Here is a 23,645-nt window from a genome sequence, read left to right on the forward strand (position 1 = left end):
AAATTCCAGAAAATGATGTCATGACTTTAGAAGCGTCTGATAGGCTAATTGGCATCATTTGAGTCAATTGGAGGTGGATGTATTTCAAGGCCTACCTTCAAACTCAGTGCCTCTTTGTTTGACATCATGGGAAAATCAAAAGAAATCAGCCAAGACCTCAGAAAAAAGATTGGAGACCTCCACAAGTCTGGTTCATCCTTGAGAGCAATTTCCAAACGCCTGAAGGCACCACGTTCATCTGTAGAAACAATAGTACGCAAGTATAAACACCATGGGACCACGCAGCCGTCATACCGCTCAGGAAGGAGACGCGTTCTGTCTCCTAGAGATGAACATACTTTGGTGCGAAAAGTGCAAATCAATCCCAGAACAACAGCAAAGGACCTTGTGAAGATGCTGGAGGAAACGGGTACGAAATTATTTATAGCCACAGTAAAACGAGTCCTATATCGACATAACCTGAAAGGTCGCTCAGCAAGGAAGAAGCTTGCAAGCCAAAGAACACCATCCCAACAGTGAAGCACGGGGGTGGCAGCATCATGTTGTGGGGGTGCTTTGCTGCAGGAGGGACTGGTGCACTTCACAAAATAGATGGCATCATGAGGCAGGAAAATTGTGGATATATTGAAGCAACATCTCAAGACATCAGTCAGGAAGTTAAAGCTTGGTCGCAAATGGGTCTTCCAAATGGACAATGACTTCAAGCATACTTCCAAAGTTGTGGCAAAATGGCTTAGGACAACAAAGTCAAGGTATTGGAGTGGCCATCACAAAGCCCTGACCTCAATCCCATAGAAAATGTGTGGGCAGAACTGAAAAGCGTGTGCGAGCAAGGATGCCTACAAACCTGACTCAGTTACACCAGCTCTGGCAGGAGGAATGGGCCAAAATTCACCCAACGTATTGTGGGAAGCTTGTGGAAGGCTACCCGAAACGTATGACCCAAGTTAAACAATTTAAAGGCAATGCTACCAAATACTAATTGAGTGTATGTAAACTTCTGACCCACTGGGAATGTGATGAAAGAAATAAGATCTGAAAAAAAATCATTCTCTCTATTATTCTAACATGTCACATTCTTAAAATAAAGTGGTGATCCTAACTGACCTAAACAGGACATTTTTTACTAGGTTTAAATGCCAGGAATTGTGAAACTGAGTTTAAATGTATTTGGCTAAGGTGTATGTAAACATCCGACTTCAACTGTACATACATGCAGTGCATTCGGAAAGTACTCAGAACCCTTGACTTTTTTTCACTTTTATATGTTACCGCCTTATTCTAAAATGGATTTAATCATTTTTTCAATCCTCATCAATCTACACACAATACCCCAAATTGACAAAGCAAAAACATATTTTTTTTATATTTTTGCAAATGTATTATAAATAAAAACGTTGTTTTAAGGACCTTTGTCAGCAATTTACAGCCTCAAGTGTTCTTGGGTATGACGCTACAAGTTTGGCACACCTGTATTTGGTTAGTCTCTCCCATTTTTCTTTGCAGATATAATTATATTATTATATTATCTTAGCTCTGTTAGGTTGGATGGGCCACTCAAGTTCATTCAGAAACTTGTCCCAAGACCACTCCTGCGTTGTCTTGCCTGTGTGCATAGGCTCGTTGTCCTGTTGGAAGGTGAACCTTCACCCTAGTCTGAGGTCCTGAGCGATCTGGAGCAGATTTTCATTAAGGATCTCTCTGTACTTTGCTCCGTTCATCTTTCCCTCGATCCTGATTAGTCTCCCAGTCCCTGCCGCTGAAAAACATCCCCACAACATGTTGCTGCCACCACCATGCTTCACCGTAGGGATGGTGCCAGGTTTCCTCCAGACGTGACTCTTGGCATTCAGGCCAAAGAGTTCAATCTTAGTTTCATCAGACCAGATAATCTTTTTTCTCATGGTCTGAGAGTATTTAGGTGCCTTATGGCAAACAAGCGGGCTGTCATGTGCCTTTTTACTGAGGAGTGGCTTCCATCTGTCCACTCTACCATAAAGACCTGATTAGTGGAGTGCTGCATAGATGGTTGTCCTTCTGGAAGGTTCTCCCATCTTCACAGAAGAACTCTGGAGCTCTAAGTGACCATTTCAAGTTATTTTTAATACATTTGCAAAAATGTCTATAAACTTGTTTTCACTTTGACATTATGGGGCATTGTGTGTACATCATTGTATTTAATCCATTTTATAGTAAGGCTGTAATGTAACAATGTGGAAAAAGTCAAGGGGTCTGAATACTTTCCCGAATGCACCGTACGTTGAAGTGGATGGGGCTCAAGGTGCATCCCTGTCTCACCCCACGGCCCTGAGGAAAGAAATCAGTGTGTTTTTATTGCCATTTTGTTTGTGTACATTTTCTTTGATGTCATGTGCTTTTCTCCAGCACCTTTCCATCATTTTATAAAGCAGACCCTCATGTCAAATTGATTCAAAAACTTTTTTGAAATCAACAAAGGATGAAGACTTTGGTTTTGTTTCAATAAGGTTGTGTCATTTCGTGTACCATCAACACCACAGGTCTTTTTGTGTTGAAGGGTTTGTATTTTGTCCTGTAGTTTATCTAATGTAATTGGAGAATCCAGTGGGTTCTGGTAGTCTTTAATAGCTGATTCTAAGATTTGTAATTGATCATGTATATGGTTGTAATTGATCATGTATATGGTTGTAATTGATCATGTATATGGTTGTAATTGATCATGTATATGGTTGTAATTGATCATGTATATGGTTGTAATTGATCATGTATATGGTTGTAATTGATCATGTATATGGTTGTAATTGATCATGTATATGGTTGTAATTGATTATGTGTATGGTTGTAATTGATTATGTGTATGGTTGTAATTGATCATGTGTATGTTTTTGTTCTTAAATGGCTAACGGTGGTTTATCCAAAAATCTAAATATTTACTAAATTAACTAAAGTGTAACAATAGAATAACAACGAGGCTATATATAGAGTGTACCGAGTCAATCTGCAGGATAGGCTGTCTTCATTAAAGTATGTATATAGAGTGTACCGAGTCAATCTGCAGGATAGGCTGTCTTCATTAAAGTATGTATATAGAGTGTACCGAGTCAATCTGCAGGATAGGCTGTCTTCATTAAAGTATGTATATAGAGTGTACCGAGTCAATCTGCAGGATAGGCTGTCTTCATTAAAGTATGTATATAGAGTGTACCGAGTCAATCTGCAGGATAGGCTGTCTTCATTAAAGTATGTATATAGAGTGTACCGAGTCAATCTGCAGGATAGGCTGTCTTCATTAAAGTATGTATATAGAGTGTACCGAGTCAATCTGCAGGATAGGCTGTCTTCATTAAAGTATGTATATAGAGTGTACCGAGTCAATCTGCAGGATAGGCTGTCTTCATTAAAGTATGTATATAGAGTGTACCGAGTCAATCTGCAGGATAGGCTGTCTTCATTAAAGTATGTATATAGAGTGTACCGAGTCAATCTGCAGGATAGGCTGTCTTCATTAAAGTATGTATATAGAGTGTACCGAGTCAATCTGCAGGATAGGCTGTCTTCATTAAAGTATGTATATAGAGTGTACCGAGTCAATCTGCAGGATAGGCTGTCTTCATTAAAGTATGTATATAGAGTGTACCGAGTCAATCTGCAGGATAGGCTGTCTTCATTAAAGTATGTATATAGAGTGTACCGAGTCAATCTGCAGGATAGGCTGTCTTCATTAAAGTATGTATATAGAGTGTACCGAGTCAATCTGCAGGATAGGCTGTCTTCATTAAAGTATGTATATAGAGTGTACCGAGTCAATCTGCAGGATAGGCTGTCTTCATTAAAGTATGTATATAGAGTGTACCGAGTCAATCTGCAGGATAGGCTGTCTTCATTAAAGTATGTATATAGAGTGTACCGAGTCAATCTGCAGGATAGGCTGTCTTCATTAAAGTATGTATATAGAGTGTACCGAGTCAATCTGCAGGATAGGCTGTCTTCATTAAAGTATGTATATAGAGTGTACCGAGTCAATCTGCAGGATAGGCTGTCTTCATTAAAGTATGTATATAGAGTGTACCGAGTCAATCTGCAGGATAGGCTGTCTTCATTAAAGTATGTATATAGAGTGTACCGAGTCAATCTGCAGGATAGGCTGTCTTCATTAAAGTATGTATATAGAGTGTACCGAGTCAATCTGCAGGATAGGCTGTCTTCATTAAAGTATGTATATAGAGTGTACCGAGTCAATCTGCAGGATAGGCTGTCTTCATTAAAGTATGTATATAGAGTGTACCGAGTCAATCTGCAGGATAGGCTGTCTTCATTAAAGTATGTATATAGAGTGTACCGAGTCAATCTGCAGGATAGGCTGTCTTCATTAAAGTATGTATATAGAGTGTACCGAGTCAATCTGCAGGATAGGCTGTCTTCATTAAAGTATGTATATAGAGTGTACCGAGTCAATCTGCAGGATAGGCTGTCTTCATTAAAGTATGTCTATAGAGTGTACCGAGTCAATCTGCAGGATAGGCTGTCTTCATTAAAGTATGTCTATAGAGTGTACCGAGTCAATCTGCAGGATAGGCTGTCTTCATTAAAGTATGTCTATAGAGTGTACCGAGTCAATCTGCAGGATAGGCTGTCTTCATTAAAGTATGTCTATAGAGTGTACCGAGTCAATCTGCAGGATAGGCTGTCTTCATTAAAGTATGTCTATAGAGTGTACCGAGTCAATCTGCAGGATAGGCTGTCTTCATTAAAGTATGTCTATAGAGTGTACCGAGTCAATCTGCAGGATAGGCTGTCTTCATTAAAGTATGTCTATAGAGTGTACCGAGTCAATCTGCAGGATAGGCTGTCTTCATTAAAGTATGTCTATAGAGTGTACCGAGTCAATCTGCAGGATAGGCTGTCTTCATTAAAGTATGTCTATAGAGTGTACCGAGTCAATCTGCAGGATAGGCTGTCTTCATTAAAGTATGTCTATAGAGTGTACCGAGTCAATCTGCAGGATAGGCTGTCTTCATTAAAGTATGTCTATAGAGTGTACCGAGTCAATCTGCAGGATAGGCTGTCTTCATTAAAGTATGTCTATAGAGTGTACCGAGTCAATCTGCAGGATAGGCTGTCTTCATTAAAGTATGTCTATAGAGTGTACCGAGTCAATCTGCAGGATAGGCTGTCTTCATTAAAGTATGTCTATAGAGTGTACCGAGTCAATCTGCAGGATAGGCTGTCTTCATTAAAGTATGTCTATAGAGTGTACCGAGTCAATCTGCAGGATAGGCTGTCTTCATTAAAGTATGTCTATAGAGTGTACCGAGTCAATCTGCAGGATAGGCTGTCTTCATTAAAGTATGTCTATAGAGTGTACCGAGTCAATCTGCAGGATAGGCTGTCTTCATTAAAGTATGTCTATAGAGTGTACCGAGTCAATCTGCAGGATAGGCTGTCTTCATTAAAGTATGTCTATAGAGTGTACCGAGTCAATCTGCAGGATAGGCTGTCTTCATTAAAGTATGTCTATAGAGTGTACCGAGTCAATCTGCAGGATAGGCTGTCTTCATTAAAGTATGTCTATAGAGTGTACCGAGTCAATCTGCAGGATAGGCTGTCTTCATTAAAGTATGTCTATAGAGTGTACCGAGTCAATCTGCAGGATAGGCTGTCTTCATTAAAGTATGTCTATAGAGTGTACCGAGTCAATCTGCAGGATAGGCTGTCTTCATTAAAGTATGTCTATAGAGTGTACCGAGTCAATCTGCAGGATAGGCTGTCTTCATTAAAGTATGTCTATAGAGTGTACCGAGTCAATCTGCAGGATAGGCTGTCTTCATTAAAGTATGTCTATAGAGTGTACCGAGTCAATCTGCAGGATAGGCTGTCTTCATTAAAGTATGTCTATAGAGTGTACCGAGTCAATCTGCAGGATAGGCTGTCTTCATTAAAGTATGTCTATAGAGTGTACCGAGTCAATCTGCAGGATAGGCTGTCTTCATTAAAGTATGTCTATAGAGTGTACCGAGTCAATCTGCAGGATAGGCTGTCTTCATTAAAGTATGTCTATAGAGTGTACCGAGTCAATCTGCAGGATAGGCTGTCTTCATTAAAGTATGTCTATAGAGTGTACCGAGTCAATCTGCAGGATAGGCTGTCTTCATTAAAGTATGTCTATAGAGTGTACCGAGTCAATCTGCAGGATAGGCTGTCTTCATTAAAGTATGTCTATAGAGTGTACCGAGTCAATCTGCAGGATAGGCTGTCTTCATTAAAGTATGTCTATAGAGTGTACCGAGTCAATCTGCAGGATAGGCTGTCTTCATTAAAGTATGTCTATAGAGTGTACCGAGTCAATCTGCAGGATAGGCTGTCTTCATTAAAGTATGTCTATAGAGTGTACCGAGTCAATCTGCAGGATAGGCTGTCTTCATTAAAGTATGTCTATAGAGTGTACCGAGTCAATCTGCAGGATAGGCTGTCTTCATTAAAGTATGTCTATAGAGTGTACCGAGTCAATCTGCAGGATAGGCTGTCTTCATTAAAGTATGTCTATAGAGTGTACCGAGTCAATCTGCAGGATAGGCTGTCTTCATTAAAGTATGTCTATAGAGTGTACCGAGTCAATCTGCAGGATAGGCTGTCTTCATTAAAGTATGTCTATAGAGTGTACCGAGTCAATCTGCAGGATAGGCTGTCTTCATTAAAGTATGTCTATAGAGTGTACCGAGTCAATCTGCAGGATAGGCTGTCTTCATTAAAGTATGTCTATAGAGTGTACCGAGTCAATCTGCAGGATAGGCTGTCTTCATTAAAGTATGTCTATAGAGTGTACCGAGTCAATCTGCAGGATAGGCTGTCTTCATTAAAGTATGTCTATAGAGTGTACCGAGTCAATCTGCAGGATAGGCTGTCTTCATTAAAGTATGTCTATAGAGTGTACCGAGTCAATCTGCAGGATAGGCTGTCTTCATTAAAGTATGTCTATAGAGTGTACCGAGTCAATCTGCAGGATAGGCTGTCTTCATTAAAGTATGTCTATAGAGTGTACCGAGTCAATCTGCAGGATAGGCTGTCTTCATTAAAGTATGTCTATAGAGTGTACCGAGTCAATCTGCAGGATAGGCTGTCTTCATTAAAGTATGTCTATAGAGTGTACCGAGTCAATCTGCAGGATAGGCTGTCTTCATTAAAGTATGTCTATAGAGTGTACCGAGTCAATCTGCAGGATAGGCTGTCTTCATTAAAGTATGTCTATAGAGTGTACCGAGTCAATCTGCAGGATAGGCTGTCTTCATTAAAGTATGTCTATAGAGTGTACCGAGTCAATCTGCAGGATAGGCTGTCTTCATTAAAGTATGTCTATAGAGTGTACCGAGTCAATCTGCAGGATAGGCTGTCTTCATTAAAGTATGTCTATAGAGTGTACCGAGTCAATCTGCAGGATAGGCTGTCTTCATTAAAGTATGTCTATAGAGTGTACCGAGTCAATCTGCAGGATAGGCTGTCTTCATTAAAGTATGTCTATAGAGTGTACCGAGTCAATCTGCAGGATAGGCTGTCTTCATTAAAGTATGTCTATAGAGTGTACCGAGTCAATCTGCAGGATAGGCTGTCTTCATTAAAGTATGTCTATAGAGTGTACCGAGTCAATCTGCAGGATAGGCTGTCTTCATTAAAGTATGTCTATAGAGTGTACCGAGTCAATCTGCAGGATAGGCTGTCTTCATTAAAGTATGTCTATAGAGTGTACCGAGTCAATCTGCAGGATAGGCTGTCTTCATTAAAGTATGTCTATAGAGTGTACCGAGTCAATCTGCAGGATAGGCTGTCTTCATTAAAGTATGTCTATAGAGTGTACCGAGTCAATCTGCAGGATAGGCTGTCTTCATTAAAGTATGTCTATAGAGTGTACCGAGTCAATCTGCAGGATAGGCTGTCTTCATTAAAGTATGTCTATAGAGTGTACCGAGTCAATCTGCAGGATAGGCTGTCTTCATTAAAGTATGTCTATAGAGTGTACCGAGTCAATCTGCAGGATAGGCTGTCTTCATTAAAGTATGTCTATAGAGTGTACCGAGTCAATCTGCAGGATAGGCTGTCTTCATTAAAGTATGTCTATAGAGTGTACCGAGTCAATCTGCAGGATAGGCTGTCTTCATTAAAGTATGTCTATAGAGTGTACCGAGTCAATCTGCAGGATAGGCTGTCTTCATTAAAGTATGTCTATAGAGTGTACCGAGTCAATCTGCAGGATAGGCTGTCTTCATTAAAGTATGTCTATAGAGTGTACCGAGTCAATCTGCAGGATAGGCTGTCTTCATTAAAGTATGTCTATAGAGTGTACCGAGTCAATCTGCAGGATAGGCTGTCTTCATTAAAGTATGTCTATAGAGTGTACCGAGTCAATCTGCAGGATAGGCTGTCTTCATTATAGTATGTATATAGAGTGTACCGAGTCAATCTGCAGGATAGGCTGTCTTCATTATAGTATGTATATAGAGTGTACCGAGTCAATCTGCAGGATAGGCTGTCTTCATTATAGTATGTATATAGAGTGTACCGAGTCAATCTGCAGGATAGGCTGTCTTCATTAAAGTATGTATATAGAGTGTACCGAGTCAATCTGCAGGATAGGCTGTCTTCATTAAAGTATGTATATAGAGTGTACCGAGTCAATCTGCAGGATAGGCTGTCTTCATTAAAGTATGTATATAGAGTGTACCGAGTCAATCTGCAGGATAGGCTGTCTTCATTAAAGTATGTATATAGAGTGTACCGAGTCAATCTGCAGGATAGGCTGTCTTCATTAAAGTATGTATATAGAGTGTACCGAGTCAATCTGCAGGATAGGCTGTCTTCATTAAAGTATGTATATAGAGTGTACCGAGTCAATCTGCAGGATAGGCTGTCTTCATTAAAGTATGTCTATAGAGTGTACCGAGTCAATCTGCAGGATAGGCTGTCTTCATTAAAGTATGTCTATAGAGTGTACCGAGTCAATCTGCAGGATAGGCTGTCTTCATTAAAGTATGTCTATAGAGTGTACCGAGTCAATCTGCAGGATAGGCTGTCTTCATTAAAGTATGTCTATAGAGTGTACCGAGTCAATCTGCAGGATAGGCTGTCTTCATTAAAGTATGTCTATAGAGTGTACCGAGTCAATCTGCAGGATAGGCTGTCTTCATTAAAGTATGTCTATAGAGTGTACCGAGTCAATCTGCAGGATAGGCTGTCTTCATTAAAGTATGTCTATAGAGTGTACCGAGTCAATCTGCAGGATAGGCTGTCTGATATAGGTAGCACACAGGAAGACATTTTTCTCTGAGATAATTTCCTTGTGAATTTCTAGCCAAATGTTCCTGTTTAGATTAATAGTGAGTTAGTTCTGCTCTATACCAAATTAGCATACCCCCTGTGTCTCTTCCCTGTTTCACACCTGGTAGTTTGGTGGATGGGACTACCAGCTCTCTGTAACCTTGAGGGTTGGGCCTCAGGCCAGTAAGTGTGAGCAGAGCCTGCTGAGCATCTGGTACATGCCATTGGCTTGGGCTAGTGTAAGAGTGGGGGTTGGGCCTGTTTGCCCGCTCACTACCTGGGCGTATGTGTGATGTTCATGTTGAGGCCCTCTTTGCGGGAGTGGGGGGCATGGGGTGGGCAGGAGGGGCCTATGTCTGACCTGAGGCGGCCTATATGGGGTATGCCCCCCCCCCCCTCTTTCTCGCTCCCCCTCTTTCTCGCTCCCCCTCTTTCTCAATTCAATTCAAGGGCTTTACTGGCATGGGAAACATATGTTTACGTTTGCCAAAGCAAGTGAGGTAGATGATTAACATAAGTGAAATAAATGATAAAAATGAACAGTTAACATTACACTCACAGAAGTTCTAAAATAATAGACATTTCAAATGTCGTGTGTGTTATATATATATATATATATATCTATATCTATATCTATATATACACACACACACAGTGTTGTAACAATATGCAAATAGTGCAAGTACAAAAGGGAAAATAAATAAACAAATGCATTTCTCTCCCTCTCTCTCTCTCAATTCAAAGGGCTTTATTAGCATGGGAAACATGAGTTTACATTGCCAAAGCAAGTGAAATAGAAACTCTCCCTCTTTTTCTCTCTCGCCCTCTGTCTCACTCTGTCTTGCTCGCCCTCTCTCTCTCTCTCTCTCGCCCTCTGTCTCGCCCTCTGTCTCGCCCTCTGTCTCGCCCTCTGTCTCGCCCTCTGTCTCGCCCTCTGTCTCGCCCTCTGTCTCGCCCTCTGTCTCGCCCTCTGTCTCGCCCTCTGTCTCGCCCGCCCTCTGTCTCGCCCGCCCTCTGTCTCGCCCGCCCTCTGTCTCGCTCGCCCTCTGTCTCGCTCGCCCTCTGTCTCGCTCGCCCTCTGTCTCGCTCGCCCTCTGTCTCGCTCGCCCTCTGTCTCGCTCGCCCTCTGTCTCGCTCGCCCTCTGTCTCGCTCGCCCTCTGTCTCTCTCGCCCTCTGTCTCTCTCGCCCTCTGTCTCGCCCTCTGTCTCGCCCTCTGTCTCGCCCTCTGTCTCGCCCTCTGTCTCGCCCTCTGTCTCGCCCTCTGTCTCGCCCTCTGTCTCGCCCTCTGTCTCGCCCTCTGTCTCGCCCGCCCTCTGTCTCGCCCGCCCTCTGTCTCGCCCGCCCTCTGTCTCGCTCGCCCTCTGTCTCGCTCGCCCTCTGTCTCGCTCGCCCTCTGTCTCGCTCGCCCTCTGTCTCGCTCGCCCTCTGTCTCGCTCTGTCTTGCTCGCCCTCTCTCTCTCTCTCTCTCTCTCCAACAAAGACCAGTCGTGTTAGTCCTTTCTGTCTTTTCTTTTTAAGCACATGTGGTACACTGAGCACCATGGTTGCATCCTCTCCCGTGTATAGTGCACGACCATCTATCCAGTCATCCAGCTAACACTTCGCTGTCCCCTTTCTGGATCATCCATTATTAATTTGTATTCCTGTGGGAGCTGGGGTTGATGCACTGCTAAAGCTCTGCTAAACATTAGAGCAGGAAAGGATCGGGCTGGGTGGTTTCATCGCTGTAGCCCGTCTCTGCTAAACAGTAGAGCAGGAAAGGATCGGGCTGGGTGGTTTCATCCCTGTATCCCGTCTCTGCTAAACAGTAGAGCAGGAAAGGATCGGGCTGGGTGGTTTCATCCCTGTATCCCGTCTCTGCTAAACAGTAGAGCAGGAAAGGATCGGGCTGGGTGGTTTCATCGCTGTAGCCCGTCTCTGCTAAACATTAGAGCAGGAAAGGATCGGGCTGGGTGGTTTCATCCCTGTATCCCGTCTCTGCTAAACAGTAGAGCAGGAAAGGATCGGGCTGGGTGGTTTCATCGCTGTAGCCCGTCTCTGCTAAACATTAGAGCAGGAAAGGATCGGGCTGGGTGGTTTCATCGCTGTAGCCCGTCTCTGCTAAACAGTAGAGCAGGAAAGGATCGGGCTGGGTGGTTTCATCCCTGTATCCCGTCTCTGCTAAACAGTAGAGCAGGAAAGGATCGGGCTGGGTGGTTTCATCGCTGTAGCCCGTCTCTGCTAAACATTAGAGCAGGAAAGGATCGGGCTGGGTGGTTTCATCGCTGTAGCCCGTCTCTGTCAGCTCTGCTGTCAACACTGAACACTAATGCAGACGCATGAATAATGAACCAAGTGACTGACTAGTCAACAGCTGTCTGTCTCTCGCTGTCTGTCTCTCGCTGTCTGCCTCTCGCTGTCTGCCTCTCGCTGTCTGTCTCGCTGTCTGTCTCTCTCGCTGTCTGTCTCTCTCGCTGTCTGTCTCTCTCGCTGTCTGTCTGTCTCGCTGTCTGTCTGTCTCGACAACTCTGGGTTAATAATACCAATAATAAGCTGTATTTGTTAATTAACATAGAAATATAACCTGTATTACACCTGTATTACACCTTTATAACCCCCTTCGTAACGTGTTTATAACCCCTCTATAACAGGAGACGCGGCACAACCTGACAGTGAACCTGACCACTCTGAGGGTCTGGTGTTATGCCTGTGGGAAAGAGGTGTTCCTGGAGCGTAAACTGGGCCCTCACTCCCCTGTCCCCAGCACCAAGACCCTCGCTTCACCTCAGACCAACAACACACAGGTAATATTACCATCTGGGATGAATATCGATTGATACCTGAATCTCAAACCACAAATGAAGTTCCCTCTGGATGAATACAGTTGTCTATATCTAAGACCGTAACAAACATCCACAACCCTAATAACCAAGCTAGAACTTGAAAATGGTACAATCCACTCTATATATGTCAATGATTATTTCACATATTTTGAGACCACGTTGAAAATCAGAGACCACGTTGAAAATCATTATTCAGTTCTGTAATGTTTTCTTTCACTATGACATGCTGTCAAAGCATTGAGATATTCTCCTGTTGTCAATTCCTCATGTTATCTTTAATGTTGTCTAGATGAGGATGGTTCTGATATGGTTCTAGATGAGGATGGTTCTGATGTGGTTCTAGATGAGGATGGTTGTAGATGAGGATGGTTCTGATATGGTTCTAGACGAGGATGGTTGTAGATGAGGATGGTTCTGATATGGTTCTAGACGTGGATGGTTCTGATGTGGTTGTCTTCTGTTCCAGGAGCGTAGCAGGGCGCAGGGCAGTCCCACTTCTCTGAGACTGCCCCCTACTAATGGCTGTGAAGACCTGGGCATGGAGACAGAGGAGGAGGACGAGCTACGCGCCAGAGGTACGCGTCATCTGACTGGAGCCAACTTCAATGCTCGAGCTAGCATCAGCCATGCTCTCTCTGCTGTTCTCTAGCGAGATCAAACTCTTTGTGTCCATCTCCTGTAGGTCTGACGGGACTGAAGAACATCGGGAACACCTGCTATATGAATGCAGCTCTGCAGGCCCTCTCCAACTGGTGAGACCCGTAAACATTAAACCAGTAGATAGCGCTGATGTCATCCAAGTGTTCCTATGGCAGTCTCCCGATTTTTGAATTTGAAGCGCGCCATATTGCTGAAAGGCACCAAATAATTGCTAAGGATCATGGTCAATGTAGTCGTTTTCATCCTGCCTTAGAGAGTCAACCCAACCACAGAGTTTTTCTAAACCTAGAGGCGCGAAACGGACCAAACGGACTATGCCGGGGTTTGTGAAGTCAATGAGACGTGCCTTTATGAAAATGAACAAGCTAGATTCAAGCCAATGTCTTAAGTAGTTTAACATTATTACTCCAACCTCGTGAATGAGACCGACACATATTCATTTTAGTCAAAAAACTGCGTCATATCGAAGGAGTGCGTTTTGATTTGATAAGCCTGACAACCGTTTGACCTGATGTGTTTCTACTGACGTCGCCATGACACCGCCTACGACACCGCCTACAAGTGTGACGGGGGATTCCTATTGGAGAAGCAGTGTCTGCCTACCGGAAGCCTTTCGAGAGCCCACTCATAGCTCGGTTGGATTGGATTGCCTCACGAGGAAAAAAGTGGACTGTGTATTAATTCATTATACGATAGTCTAAAACACAATCAAGGTTATAATTTATGCAACTGCATTATTTTGTCATAATAAAAAAGAAAACAGGCAAAGTTTGGATTTCAACATTTGTTTGATTTAAAAAATGTCATACTAAATTGATATTTTAGTGTGAGCGCAATCCTCCTTCTCCATGCCATCCTCGGCCGCCCTCTGTTTTCAGAAAGTATTCAGACCCCCTTTGATTATGTTATGTTACAGCCTAATTCTAAAATGTATTGAATACATTTTTCCCTCAATCTACATGCCCCATAATACCCTATAATGACAAAGCAAAAATATATATTTTTCAAATCTATTAAAAATAAACGGAGACCTTTATTTGCATAAGTATTCAAAACTTTTGCAATGAGACTTGAAATTGAGCTCAGGTGCATCCTGTTAACATTGATTGGAGCTTGATTGGAGTCCACCTGTGTTTGTGGTAAATTTTATTTTTTAAATTTTATTTTACCTTTATTTAACTAGGCAAGTCACTTAAGAAGAAATTCTTATTTTCAATGACGGCTTAGGAACAGTGGGTTAACTGCATTGTTCAGGGGCAGAACGACAGATTTGACCTTGTCAGCTCGGTTACTAGTCCAACGCTCTAACCACTAGGCTACCCGCCGCCCTTGGTAAATTGTCTATATAAGATCCCACAGTTGACAATGCATGTCACGGGAAAAAACCAAGCCATGAGGTCGAAGGAATTGTCCGTAGAGCTCCGAGACAGGATTGTGTCGAGGCACAGATCTGAGGAAGAGTACCAAAACATTTCTGGAGCATTGAACGTCCCCAAGAACACAGTGGCCTCCATTCTTAAATGGAAGAACTTTGGAACCACAAGACTCTTCCTAGAGCTGGCCGCCCGGCCAAACTGAGTAATCGGGGGAGAAGGGTCTTGGTCTGGGAGGCGACCAAGAACCTGATGTTCACTCTGACAGAGCGCCAGAGTTCCTCTGTGGAGATGGGAGAACCTTCCAGAAGAACAACCATCTCTGCAGCACGCCACCAAATCAGGCCATTATGGTAGAGTGGCCAGACGGAAGCCACTCCTCAGTAAAAGGCACATGACAGCCCGCTTGGAGTTTGCCAAAAGGCACCTAAAGACTCTCAGACCATGAGAAACAAGATTCTCTGGTCTGATGAAACCAAGATTGAACTCTTTGGCCTGAATGCCAAGCGTCATGCCTGGAGGAAACCGGTTACCATCCCTACGGTGAAGCATGGTGGTGGCAGCATCATGCTGTGGGGATGTTCTTCAACGGCGGGGATTGGGAGACTTGTCAGGATCAAGGGTAAGATGAACGGAGCAAAGTACAGAGAGATCCTTGATGAAAACCTGCTCCAGGGCGCTCAGGACCTCGGACTGAGGGGTTCACCTTCCAACAGGACAATGACCCTAAAAAACAATATACAGACAAGACAACGCAGAGCTTGAGAGGATCTGCAGAGAAGAATGGGAGAAACTCCCCAAATACAGGTGTGCCAAGCTTGTAGCGTCATACCCAAGAAGACTCGAGGCTGTAATCGCTGCCAAAGGTGCTTCAACAAAATACTAAGTAAAGGGTCTGAATACTTATGGAAATGTGATATTTCAGTTTTATTTATTTTTAAACCTGTTTGCTCTGTCATTATGGGATATTGTGTGTAGATTGATGAGGGGGAAAATAATTTAATACATTTTTATTATACACATACATACAGTTGAAGTCGGAAGTTTACATACACTTAGGTTGGAGTCATTAACTCGTTTTTCAACCACTCCACAAATTGCTTGTTAACAAACTATAGTTTTGGCAAGTCGGTTAGGACATCTACTTTGTGCATGACACAAGTAATTTTTCTAACAATTGTTTACAGACAGATTATTTCAGTTATAATTCACTGCATCACAATTCCAGTGGGTCAGAAGTTTACATACAATAAGTTGACTGTGCCTTTAAACAGCTTGGTAAATTCCAGAAAATGATGTCATGGCTTTAGAAGCTTCTGATAGGCTAATTTCAGTCACATTCACAGGTACACCTCCAATTATTTCAAGGCCTACCTTCAAACTCAGTGCATCTTTGCTTGACATCATGGGAAAATCAAAAGAAATCAGCCAAGACATCAGGAAAAAAAATTGTAGACCTCCACCCTGTCTCCCCTGTGCAGTTCGTTGTTTGTTTTTGTGCGTGTATTAAGATGTATGACCTTTCTCCAGACTTCCTCTAACCCAATTCTTCTCTCTCTAGTCCTCCTCTTACCCAGTTCTTTGTGGAGTGTGGAGGTCTGGTGAGGACAGACAAGAAGCCTGCTCTGAGTAAGAGCTACCAGAAACTGGTGTCAGACCTCTGGCACAAGAACAGGTACACTGCTGTCCTTTGAGTCTGTCCTCTTCACCTGGGTGTTGTCCGTTCAGACAGTTTAGAAGAGTATGTTTGGGTTATTTTCACAGATTCTGCAAGGCCTCATCAATGAGCGGGTAGCTTATAAGTGGTCTCTGTAGGCCGTCCTAACCCTGTTCTGGTCTCTGTAGGCCGTCCTAACCCTGTTCTCTGGTCTCTGTAGGACGTCCTAACCCTGTTCTGGTCTCTGTAGGACGTCCTAACCCTGTTCTGGTCTCTGTAGGCCGTACTAACCCTGTTCTGGTCTCTGTAGGCCGTCCTAACCCTGTTCTCTGGTCTCTGTAGGACGTCCTAACCCTGTTCTGGTCTCTGTAGGACGTCCTAACCCTGTTCTGGTCTCTGTAGGCCGTCCTAACCTTGTTCTGGTCTCTGTAGGCCGTCCTAACCCTGTTCTGGTCTCTGTAGGCCGTCCTAACCCTGTTCTGGTCTCTGTAGGCCGTCCTAACCCTGTTCTGGTCTCTGTAGGCCGTCCTAACCCTGTTCTGGTCTCTGTAGGCTGTCCTAACCCTGTTCTGGTCTCTGTAGGCCGTCCTAACCCTGTTCTGGTCTCTGTAGGCCGTCCTAACCCTGTTCTGGTCTCTGTAGGCCGTCCTAACCTTGTTCTGGTCTCTGTAGGCCGTCCTAACCCTGTTCTGGTCTCTGTAGGCTGTCCTAACCCTGTTCTGGTCTCTGTAGGCCGTCCTAACCTTGTTCTGGTCTCTGTAGGCCGTCCTAACCTTGTTCTGGTCTCTGTAGGTCGTACTAACCCTGTTCTGTGGTGTTGTAGGCCGTCCTAACCTTGTTCTGGTCTCTGTAGGCCGTCCTAACCTTGTTCTGGTCTCTGTAGGCCGTCCTAACCCTGTTCTGGTCTCTGTAGGCCGTACTAACCCTGTTCTGGTCTCTGTAGGCTGTCCTAACCCTGTTCTGGTCTCTGTAGGCTGTCCTAACCCTGTTCTGGTCTCTGTAGGCCGTCCTAACCTTGTTCTGGTCTCTGTAGGCCGTCCTAACCCTGTTCTGGTCTCTGTAGGCTGTCCTAACCCTGTTCTGTTCTCTGTAGGCCGTCCTAACCTTGTTCTGGTCTCTGTAGGCCGTCCTAACCTTGTTCTGGTCTCTGTAGGCCGTACTAACCCTGTTCTGTGGTGTTGTAGGCCGTCCTAACCTTGTTATGGTCTCTGTAGGCCATCCTAACCTTGTTATGGTCTCTGTAGGCCGTCCTAATCCTGTTCTGGTCCTTGTAGGCCGTCCTAACCTTGTTCTGGTCTCTGTAGGCTGTCCTAACCTTGTTATGGTCTCTGTAGGACGTCCTAACCCTGTTCTGGTCTCTGTAGGCTGTCCTAACCCTGTTCTGGTCTCTGTAGGCTGTCCTAACCCTGTTCTGGTCTCTGTAGGCTGTCCTAACCCTGTTCTGGTCTCTGTAGGCCGTCCTAACCTTGTTCTGGTCTCTGTAGGCCGTCCTAACCTTGTTCTGGTCTCTGTAGGCCGTCCTAACCTTGTTCTGGTCTCTGTAGGCCGTCCTAACCCTGTTCTGGTCTCTGTAGGCCGTCCTAACCCTGTTCTGGTCTCTGTAGGCCGTCCTAACCTTGTTCTGGTCTCTGTAGGCCGTCCTAACCTTGTTCTGGTCTCTGTAGGCTGTCCTAACCCTGTTCTGGTCTCTGTAGGCTGTCCTAACCCTGTTCTGGTCTCTGTGGGACGTACTAACTCTGTTCTGGTCTCTGTAGGCCGTCCTAACTCTGTTCTGTGGTGTTGTAGGCTGTCCTAACCCTGTTCTGTGGTGTTGTAGGACGTCCTAACCCTGTTCTGTGGTGTTGTAGGACGTCCTAACCTTGTTCTGTGGTGTTGTAGGACGTCCTAACCCTGTTCTGTGGTGTTGTAGGACGTCCTAACCCTGTTCTGTCTCTGTAGACCGTCCTAACCCTGTTCTGTGGTGTTGTAGGCCGTCCTAACCTTGTTCTGGTCTCTGTAGGCCGTCCTAACCTTGTTCTGGTCTCTGTAGGCCGTCCTAACCCTGTTCTGGTCTCTGTAGGACGTACTAACTCTGTTCTGGTCTCTGTAGGCCGTCCTAACCTTGTTCTGGTCTCTGTAGGCTGTTCTAACCCTGTTCTGGTCTCTGTAGGCCGTCCTAACCCTGTTCTGGTCTCTGTAGGCCGTCCTAACCTTGTTCTGTGGTGTTGTAGGCCGTCCTAACCTTGTTCTGGTCTCTGTAGGCCGTCCTAACCTTGTTCTGGTCTCTGTAGGCCGTCCTAACCTTGTTCTGGTCTCTGTAGGCTGTCCTAACCTTGTTCTGGTCTCTGTAGGCCGTACTAACCCTGTTCTGGTCTCTGTAGGCCGTCCTAACCTTGTTCTGGTCTCTGTAGGCCGTCCTAACCTTGTTCTGGTCTCTGTAGGCCGTCCTAACCCTGTTTTGGTCTCTGTAGGACGTCCTAACCCTGTTCTGGTCTCTGTAGGCCGTCCTAACCCTGTTCTGTTCTCTGTAGGCCGTCCTAACCCTGTTCTGGTCTCTGTAGGCCGTCCTAACCTTGTTTTGGTCTCTGTAGGCCGTCCTAACCCTGTTCTGGTCTCTGTAGGACGTACTAACCTTGTTCTGGTCTCTGTAGGCCGTCCTAACCCTGTTCTGGTCTCTGTAGGCCGTACTAACCCTGTTCTGGTCTCTGTAGGCCGTACTAACCCTGTTCTGGTCTCTGTAGGCCGTCCTAACCTTGTTCTGGTCTCTGTAGGCCGTCCTAACCTTGTTCTGGTCTCTGTAGGCTGTCCTAACCTTGTTCTGGTCTCTGTAGGCCGTCCTAACCTTGTTCTGGTCTCTGTAGGCCGTCCTAACCCTGTTCTGGTCTCTGTAGGCCGTCCTAACCTTGTTCTGGTCTCTGTAGGCCGTCCTAACCCTGTTCTGGTCTCTGTAGGCCGTCCTAACCCTGTTCTGGTCTCTGTAGGCCGTACTGACCTTGTTCTGTGGTGTTGTAGGACGTCCTAACCCTGTTCTGTGGTGTTGTAGGACGTCCTAACCCTGTTCTGTGGTGTTGTAGGACGTCCTAACCCTGTTCTGTGGTGTTGTAGGACGTCCTAACCCTGTTCTGTGGTGTTGTAGGACGTCCTAACCCTGTTCTGTGGTGTTGTAGGACGTCCTAACCCTGTTCTGTGGTGTTGTAGGACGTCCTAACCCTGTTCTGTGGTGTTGTAGGACGTCCTAACCCTGTTCTGTGGTGTTGTAGGACGTCCTAACCCTGTTCTGGTCTCTGTAGGCCGTCCTAACCCTGTTCTGTGGTGTTGTAGGACGTCCTAACTCTGTTCTGGTCTCTGTAGGCTGTCCTAACCCTGTTCTGTGGTGTTGTAGGACGTCCTAACTCTGTTCTGGTCTCTGTAGGCTGTCCTATCCCTGTTCTGTGGTGTTGTAGGACGTCCTAACTCTGTTCTGGTCTCTGTAGGCTGTCCTAACCCTGTTCTGTGGTGTTGTAGGACGTCCTAACTCTGTTCTGGTCTCTGTAGGCCGTCCTAACCCTGTTCTGTGGTGTTGTAGGACGTCCTAACTCTGTTCGGGTCTCTGTAGGACGTCCTAACCCTGTTCTGTGGTGTTGTAGGACGTCCTAACTCTGTTCTGGTCTCTGTAGGCTGTCCTAACCCTGTTCTGTGGTGTTGTAGGCCGTCCTAACCCTGTTCTGGTCTCTGTAGGCCGTCCTAACCCTGTTCTGGTCTCTGTAGGCCGTCCTAACCCTGTTCTGGTCTCTGTAGGCCGTCCTAACCCTGTTCTGGTCTCTGTAGGCCGTCCTAACCCTGTTCTGTGGTGTTGTAGGACGTCCTAACTCTGTTCTGGTCTCTGTAGGCCGTCCTAACCCTGTTCTGTGGTGTTGTAGGACGTCCTAACTCTGTTCTGGTCTCTGTAGGACGTCCTAACCCTGTTCTGTGGTGTTGTAGGACGTCCTAACTCTGTTCTGGTCTCTGTAGGCCGTCCTAACCCTGTTCTGTGGTGTTGTAGGACGTCCTAACCCTGTTCTGGCCTCTGTAGGCCGTCCTAACCCTGTTCTGTGGTGTTGTAGGACGTCCTAACCCTGTTCTGGTCTCTGTAGGCCGTCCTAACCCTGTTCTGTGGTGTTGTAGGACGTCCTAACCCTGTTCTGGTCTCTGTAGGCCGTCTTAACCCTGTTCTGTGGTGTTGTAGGACGTCCTAACCCTGTTCTGTGGTGTTGTAGGCTGTCCTAACCCTGTTCTGGTCTCTGTAGGCCGTACTAACCCTGTTCTGGTCTCTGTAGGCCGTCCTAACCCTGTTCTGTGGTGTTGTAGGACGTCCTAACACTGTTCTGTGGTGTTGTAGGACGTCCTAACCCTGTTCTGTGGTGTTGTAGGCTGTCCTAACCCTGTTCTGGTCTCTGTAGGCTGTCCTAACCTTGTTCTGGTCTCTGTAGGCCGTTCTAACCCTGTTCTGGTCTCTGTAGGCCGTCCTAACCCTGTTCTGGTCTCTGTAGGCTGTCCTAACCCTGTTCTGGTCTCTGTAGGCCGTACTAACCCTGTTCTGGTCTCTGTAGGCCGTACTAACCCTGTTCTGGTCTCTGTAGGCCGTCCTAACCCTGTTCTGGTCTCTGTAGGCCGTCCTAACCTTGTTCTGGTCTCTGTAGGCCGTCCTAACCCTGTTCTGGTCTCTGTAGGCCGTCCTAACCTTGTTATGGTCTCTGTAGGCCGTCCTAACCCTGTTCTGGTCTCTGTAGGCCGTCCTAACCCTGTTATGGTCTCTGTAGGCCGTACTAACCCTGTTCTGGTCTCTGTAGGCCGTCCTAACCTTGTTCTGGTCTCTGTAGGCCGTCCTAACCTTGTTCTGGTCTCTGTAGGCTGTCCTAACCTTGTTCTGGTCTCTGTAGGCCGTCCTAACCCTGTTCTGGTCTCTGTAGGCCGTCCTAACCTTGTTCTGGTCTCTGTAGGCCGTCCTAACCCTGTTCTGTGGTGTTGTAGGACGTCCTAACCCTGTTCTGGTCTCTGTAGGCCGTCCTAACCCTGTTCTGTGGTGTTGTAGGACGTCCTAACCCTGTTCTGGTCTCTGTAGGCCGTCCTAACCCTGTTCTGTGGTGTTGTAGGACGTCCTAACCCTGTTCTGGTCTCTGTAGGCCGTCCTAACCCTGTTCTGTGGTGTTGTAGGACGTCCTAACCCTGTTCTGTGGTGTTGTAGGCCGTCCTAACCCTGTTCTGGTCTCTGTAGACCGTCCTAACCCTGTTCTGGTCTCTGTAGGACGTCCTAACCCTGTTCTGGTCTCTGTAGGCTGTCCTAACCCTGTTCTGGTCTCTGTAGGCCGTCCTAACCTTGTTCTGGTCTCTGTAGGCCGTCCTAACCTTGTTCTGGTCTCTGTAGGCCGTCCTAACCTTGTTCTGGTCTCTGTAGGCCGTCCTAACCTTGTTCTGGTCTCTGTAGGCCGTACTAACCTTGTTCTGGTCTCTGTAGGCCGTCCTAACCTTGTTCTGGTCTCTGTAGGACGTCCTAACCTTGTTCTGGTCTCTGTAGGCCGTCCTAACCCTGTTCTGGTCTCTGTAGGCCGTCCTAACCTTGTTCTGGTCTCTGTAGGCCGTCCTAACCCTGTTCTGGTCTCTGTAGGCCGTCCTAACCCTGTTCTGTGGTGTTGTAGGACGTCCTAACCCTGTTCTGGTCTCTGTAGGCCGTCCTAACCCTGTTCTGTGGTGTTGTAGGACGTCCTAACCCTGTTCTGGTCTCTGTAGGCCGTCCTAACCCTGTTCTGGTCTCTGTAGGCCGTACTAACCCTGTTCTGGTCTCTGTAGGCCGTCCTAACCTTGTTCTGGTCTCTGTAGGCCGTCCTAACCCTGTTCTGGTCTCTGTAGGCCGTCCTAACCCTGTTCTGGTCTCTGTAGGCCGTCCTAACCCTGTTCTGGTCTCTGTAGGCCGTCCTAACCCTGTTCTGGTCTCTGTAGGCCGTCCTAACCCTGTTCTGGTCTCTGTAGGCCGTCCTAACCCTGTTCTGGTCTCTGTAGGCCGTCCTAACCCTGTTCTGGTCTCTGTAGGCCGTCCTAACCCCGTTCTGTGGTTTTGTAGGCCGTCCTAACCCTGTTCTGTGGTGTTGTAGGACGTCCTAACCCTGTTCTGTGGTGTTGTAGGACGTCCTAACCTTGTTCTGTCTCTTTAGGCCATCCTATGTGATCCCTACCAATCTGTTCCAGGGGATCAAGGCTGTTAACCCCATGTTCAGAGGATACTCCCAACAGGTAGGTGTGTTCTCATTCAGGCTGGTATTATGGTAGATATCCAGTATATCTAATACTCCCAACGTGCAGGTGTCTAATCTAGGCCTGTTAATACTCCTAACGGGCAGGTGTCTTCTAGGCCTGTTAATACGCCTAACGGGCAGGTGTCTTCTAGGCCTGTTAATACTCCTAACGGGCAGGTGTCTTCTAGGCCTGTTAATACTCCTAACGGGCAGGTGTCTTCTAGGCCTGTTAATACTCCCAACGGGCAGGTGTCTTCTAGGCCTGTTAATACTCCCAACGGGCAGGTGTCTTCTAGGGCTGTTAATACTCCCAACGGGCAGGTGTCTTCTCTAGGGCTGTTAATACTCCCAACGGGCAGGTGTCTTCTCTAGGGCTGTTAATACTCCCAACGGGCAGGTGTCTTCTCTAGGGCTGTTAATACTCCCGACGGGCAGGTGTCTTCTCTAGGGCTGTTAATACTCCCGACGGGCAGGTGTCTTCTCTAGGCCTGTTAATACTCCTAACGGGCAGGTGTCTTCTAGGCCTGTTAATACTCCTAACGGGCAGGTGTCTTCTAGGCCTGTTAATACTCCCAACGGGCAGGTGTCTTCTAGGCCTGTTAATACTCCCAACGGGCAGGTGTCTTCTAGGGCTGTTAATACTCCCAACGGACAGGTGTCTTCTCTAGGGCTGTTAATACTCCCAACGGGCAGGTGTCTTCTCTAGGGCTGTTAATACTCCCGACGGGCAGGTGTCTTCTCTAGGGCTGTTAATACTCCCGACGGGCAGGTGTCTTCTCTAGGGCTGTTAATACTCCCGACGGGCAGGTGTCTTCTCTAGGGCTGTTAATACTCCCGACGGGCAGGTGTCTTCTCTAGGCCTGTTAATACTCCCGACGGGCAGGCGTCTTCTCTAGGCCTGTTAATACTCCCGACGGGCAGGCGTCTTCTCTAGGGCTGTTAATACTCCCGACGGGGAGGCGTCTTCTCTAGGGCTGTTAATACTCCCGACGGGCAGGTGTCTTCTCTAGGGCTGTTAATACTCCCGACGGGCAGGTGTCTTCTCTAGGGCTGTTAATACTCCCGACGGGCAGGTGTCTTCTCTAGGCCTGTTAATACTCCCGACGGGCAGGTGTCTTCTCTAGGCCTGTTAATACTCCCGACGGGCAGGCGTCTTCTCTCGGGCTGTTAATACTCCCGACGGGCAGGCGTCTTCTCTAGGGCTGTTAATACTCCCGACGGGCAGGCGTCTTCTCTAGGGCTGTTAATTCTCCCGACGGGCAGGTGTCTTCTAGGGCTGTTAATACTCCCAACGGGCAGGTGTCTTCTAGGGCTGTTAATACTCCCGACGGGCAGGCGTCTTCTAGGGCTGTTAATACTCCCGACGGGCAGGCGTCTTCTCTAGGGCTGTTAATACTCCCGACGGGCAGGCGTCTTCTAGGGCTGTTAATACTCCCGACGGGCAGGCGTCTTCTCTAGGGCTGTTAATACTCCCGACGGGGAGGCGTCTTCTCTAGGGCTGTTAATACTCCCGACGGGCAGGCGTCTTCCCGACGGGCAGGCGTCTTCTCTAGGCCTGTTAATACTCCCGACGGGGAGGCGTCTTCTCTAGGTCTGTTAATACTCCCGACGGGGAGGCGT

The 23,645-nt window shown here is 46.4% G+C and overlaps 1 protein-coding gene across 2 annotated transcripts in view; it reads left to right on the plus strand.

Annotated features, from left to right (window-relative positions):
• usp33 (ubiquitin specific peptidase 33) overlaps positions 1 to 23,645 on the plus strand; it is a 122,440-nt gene that overhangs the window by 18,657 nt on the left and 80,138 nt on the right. For both annotated transcript variants that reach the window (XM_055866020.1, XM_055866022.1), the window contains exons 5-9: positions 11,917 to 12,069; positions 12,575 to 12,683; positions 12,791 to 12,860; positions 15,703 to 15,816; positions 21,945 to 22,023. In XM_055866020.1, the coding sequence (XP_055721995.1) occupies positions 11,917 to 12,069; positions 12,575 to 12,683; positions 12,791 to 12,860; positions 15,703 to 15,816; positions 21,945 to 22,023 (525 nt within the window). The remainder of the gene's footprint in view (positions 1 to 11,916; positions 12,070 to 12,574; positions 12,684 to 12,790; positions 12,861 to 15,702; positions 15,817 to 21,944; positions 22,024 to 23,645) is intronic.

This window comes from Salvelinus fontinalis, chromosome 17 (genome assembly GCF_029448725.1).
Source record: "Salvelinus fontinalis isolate EN_2023a chromosome 17, ASM2944872v1, whole genome shotgun sequence".
NCBI classification, from domain to species: Eukaryota; Metazoa; Chordata; class Actinopteri; order Salmoniformes; family Salmonidae; genus Salvelinus; species Salvelinus fontinalis.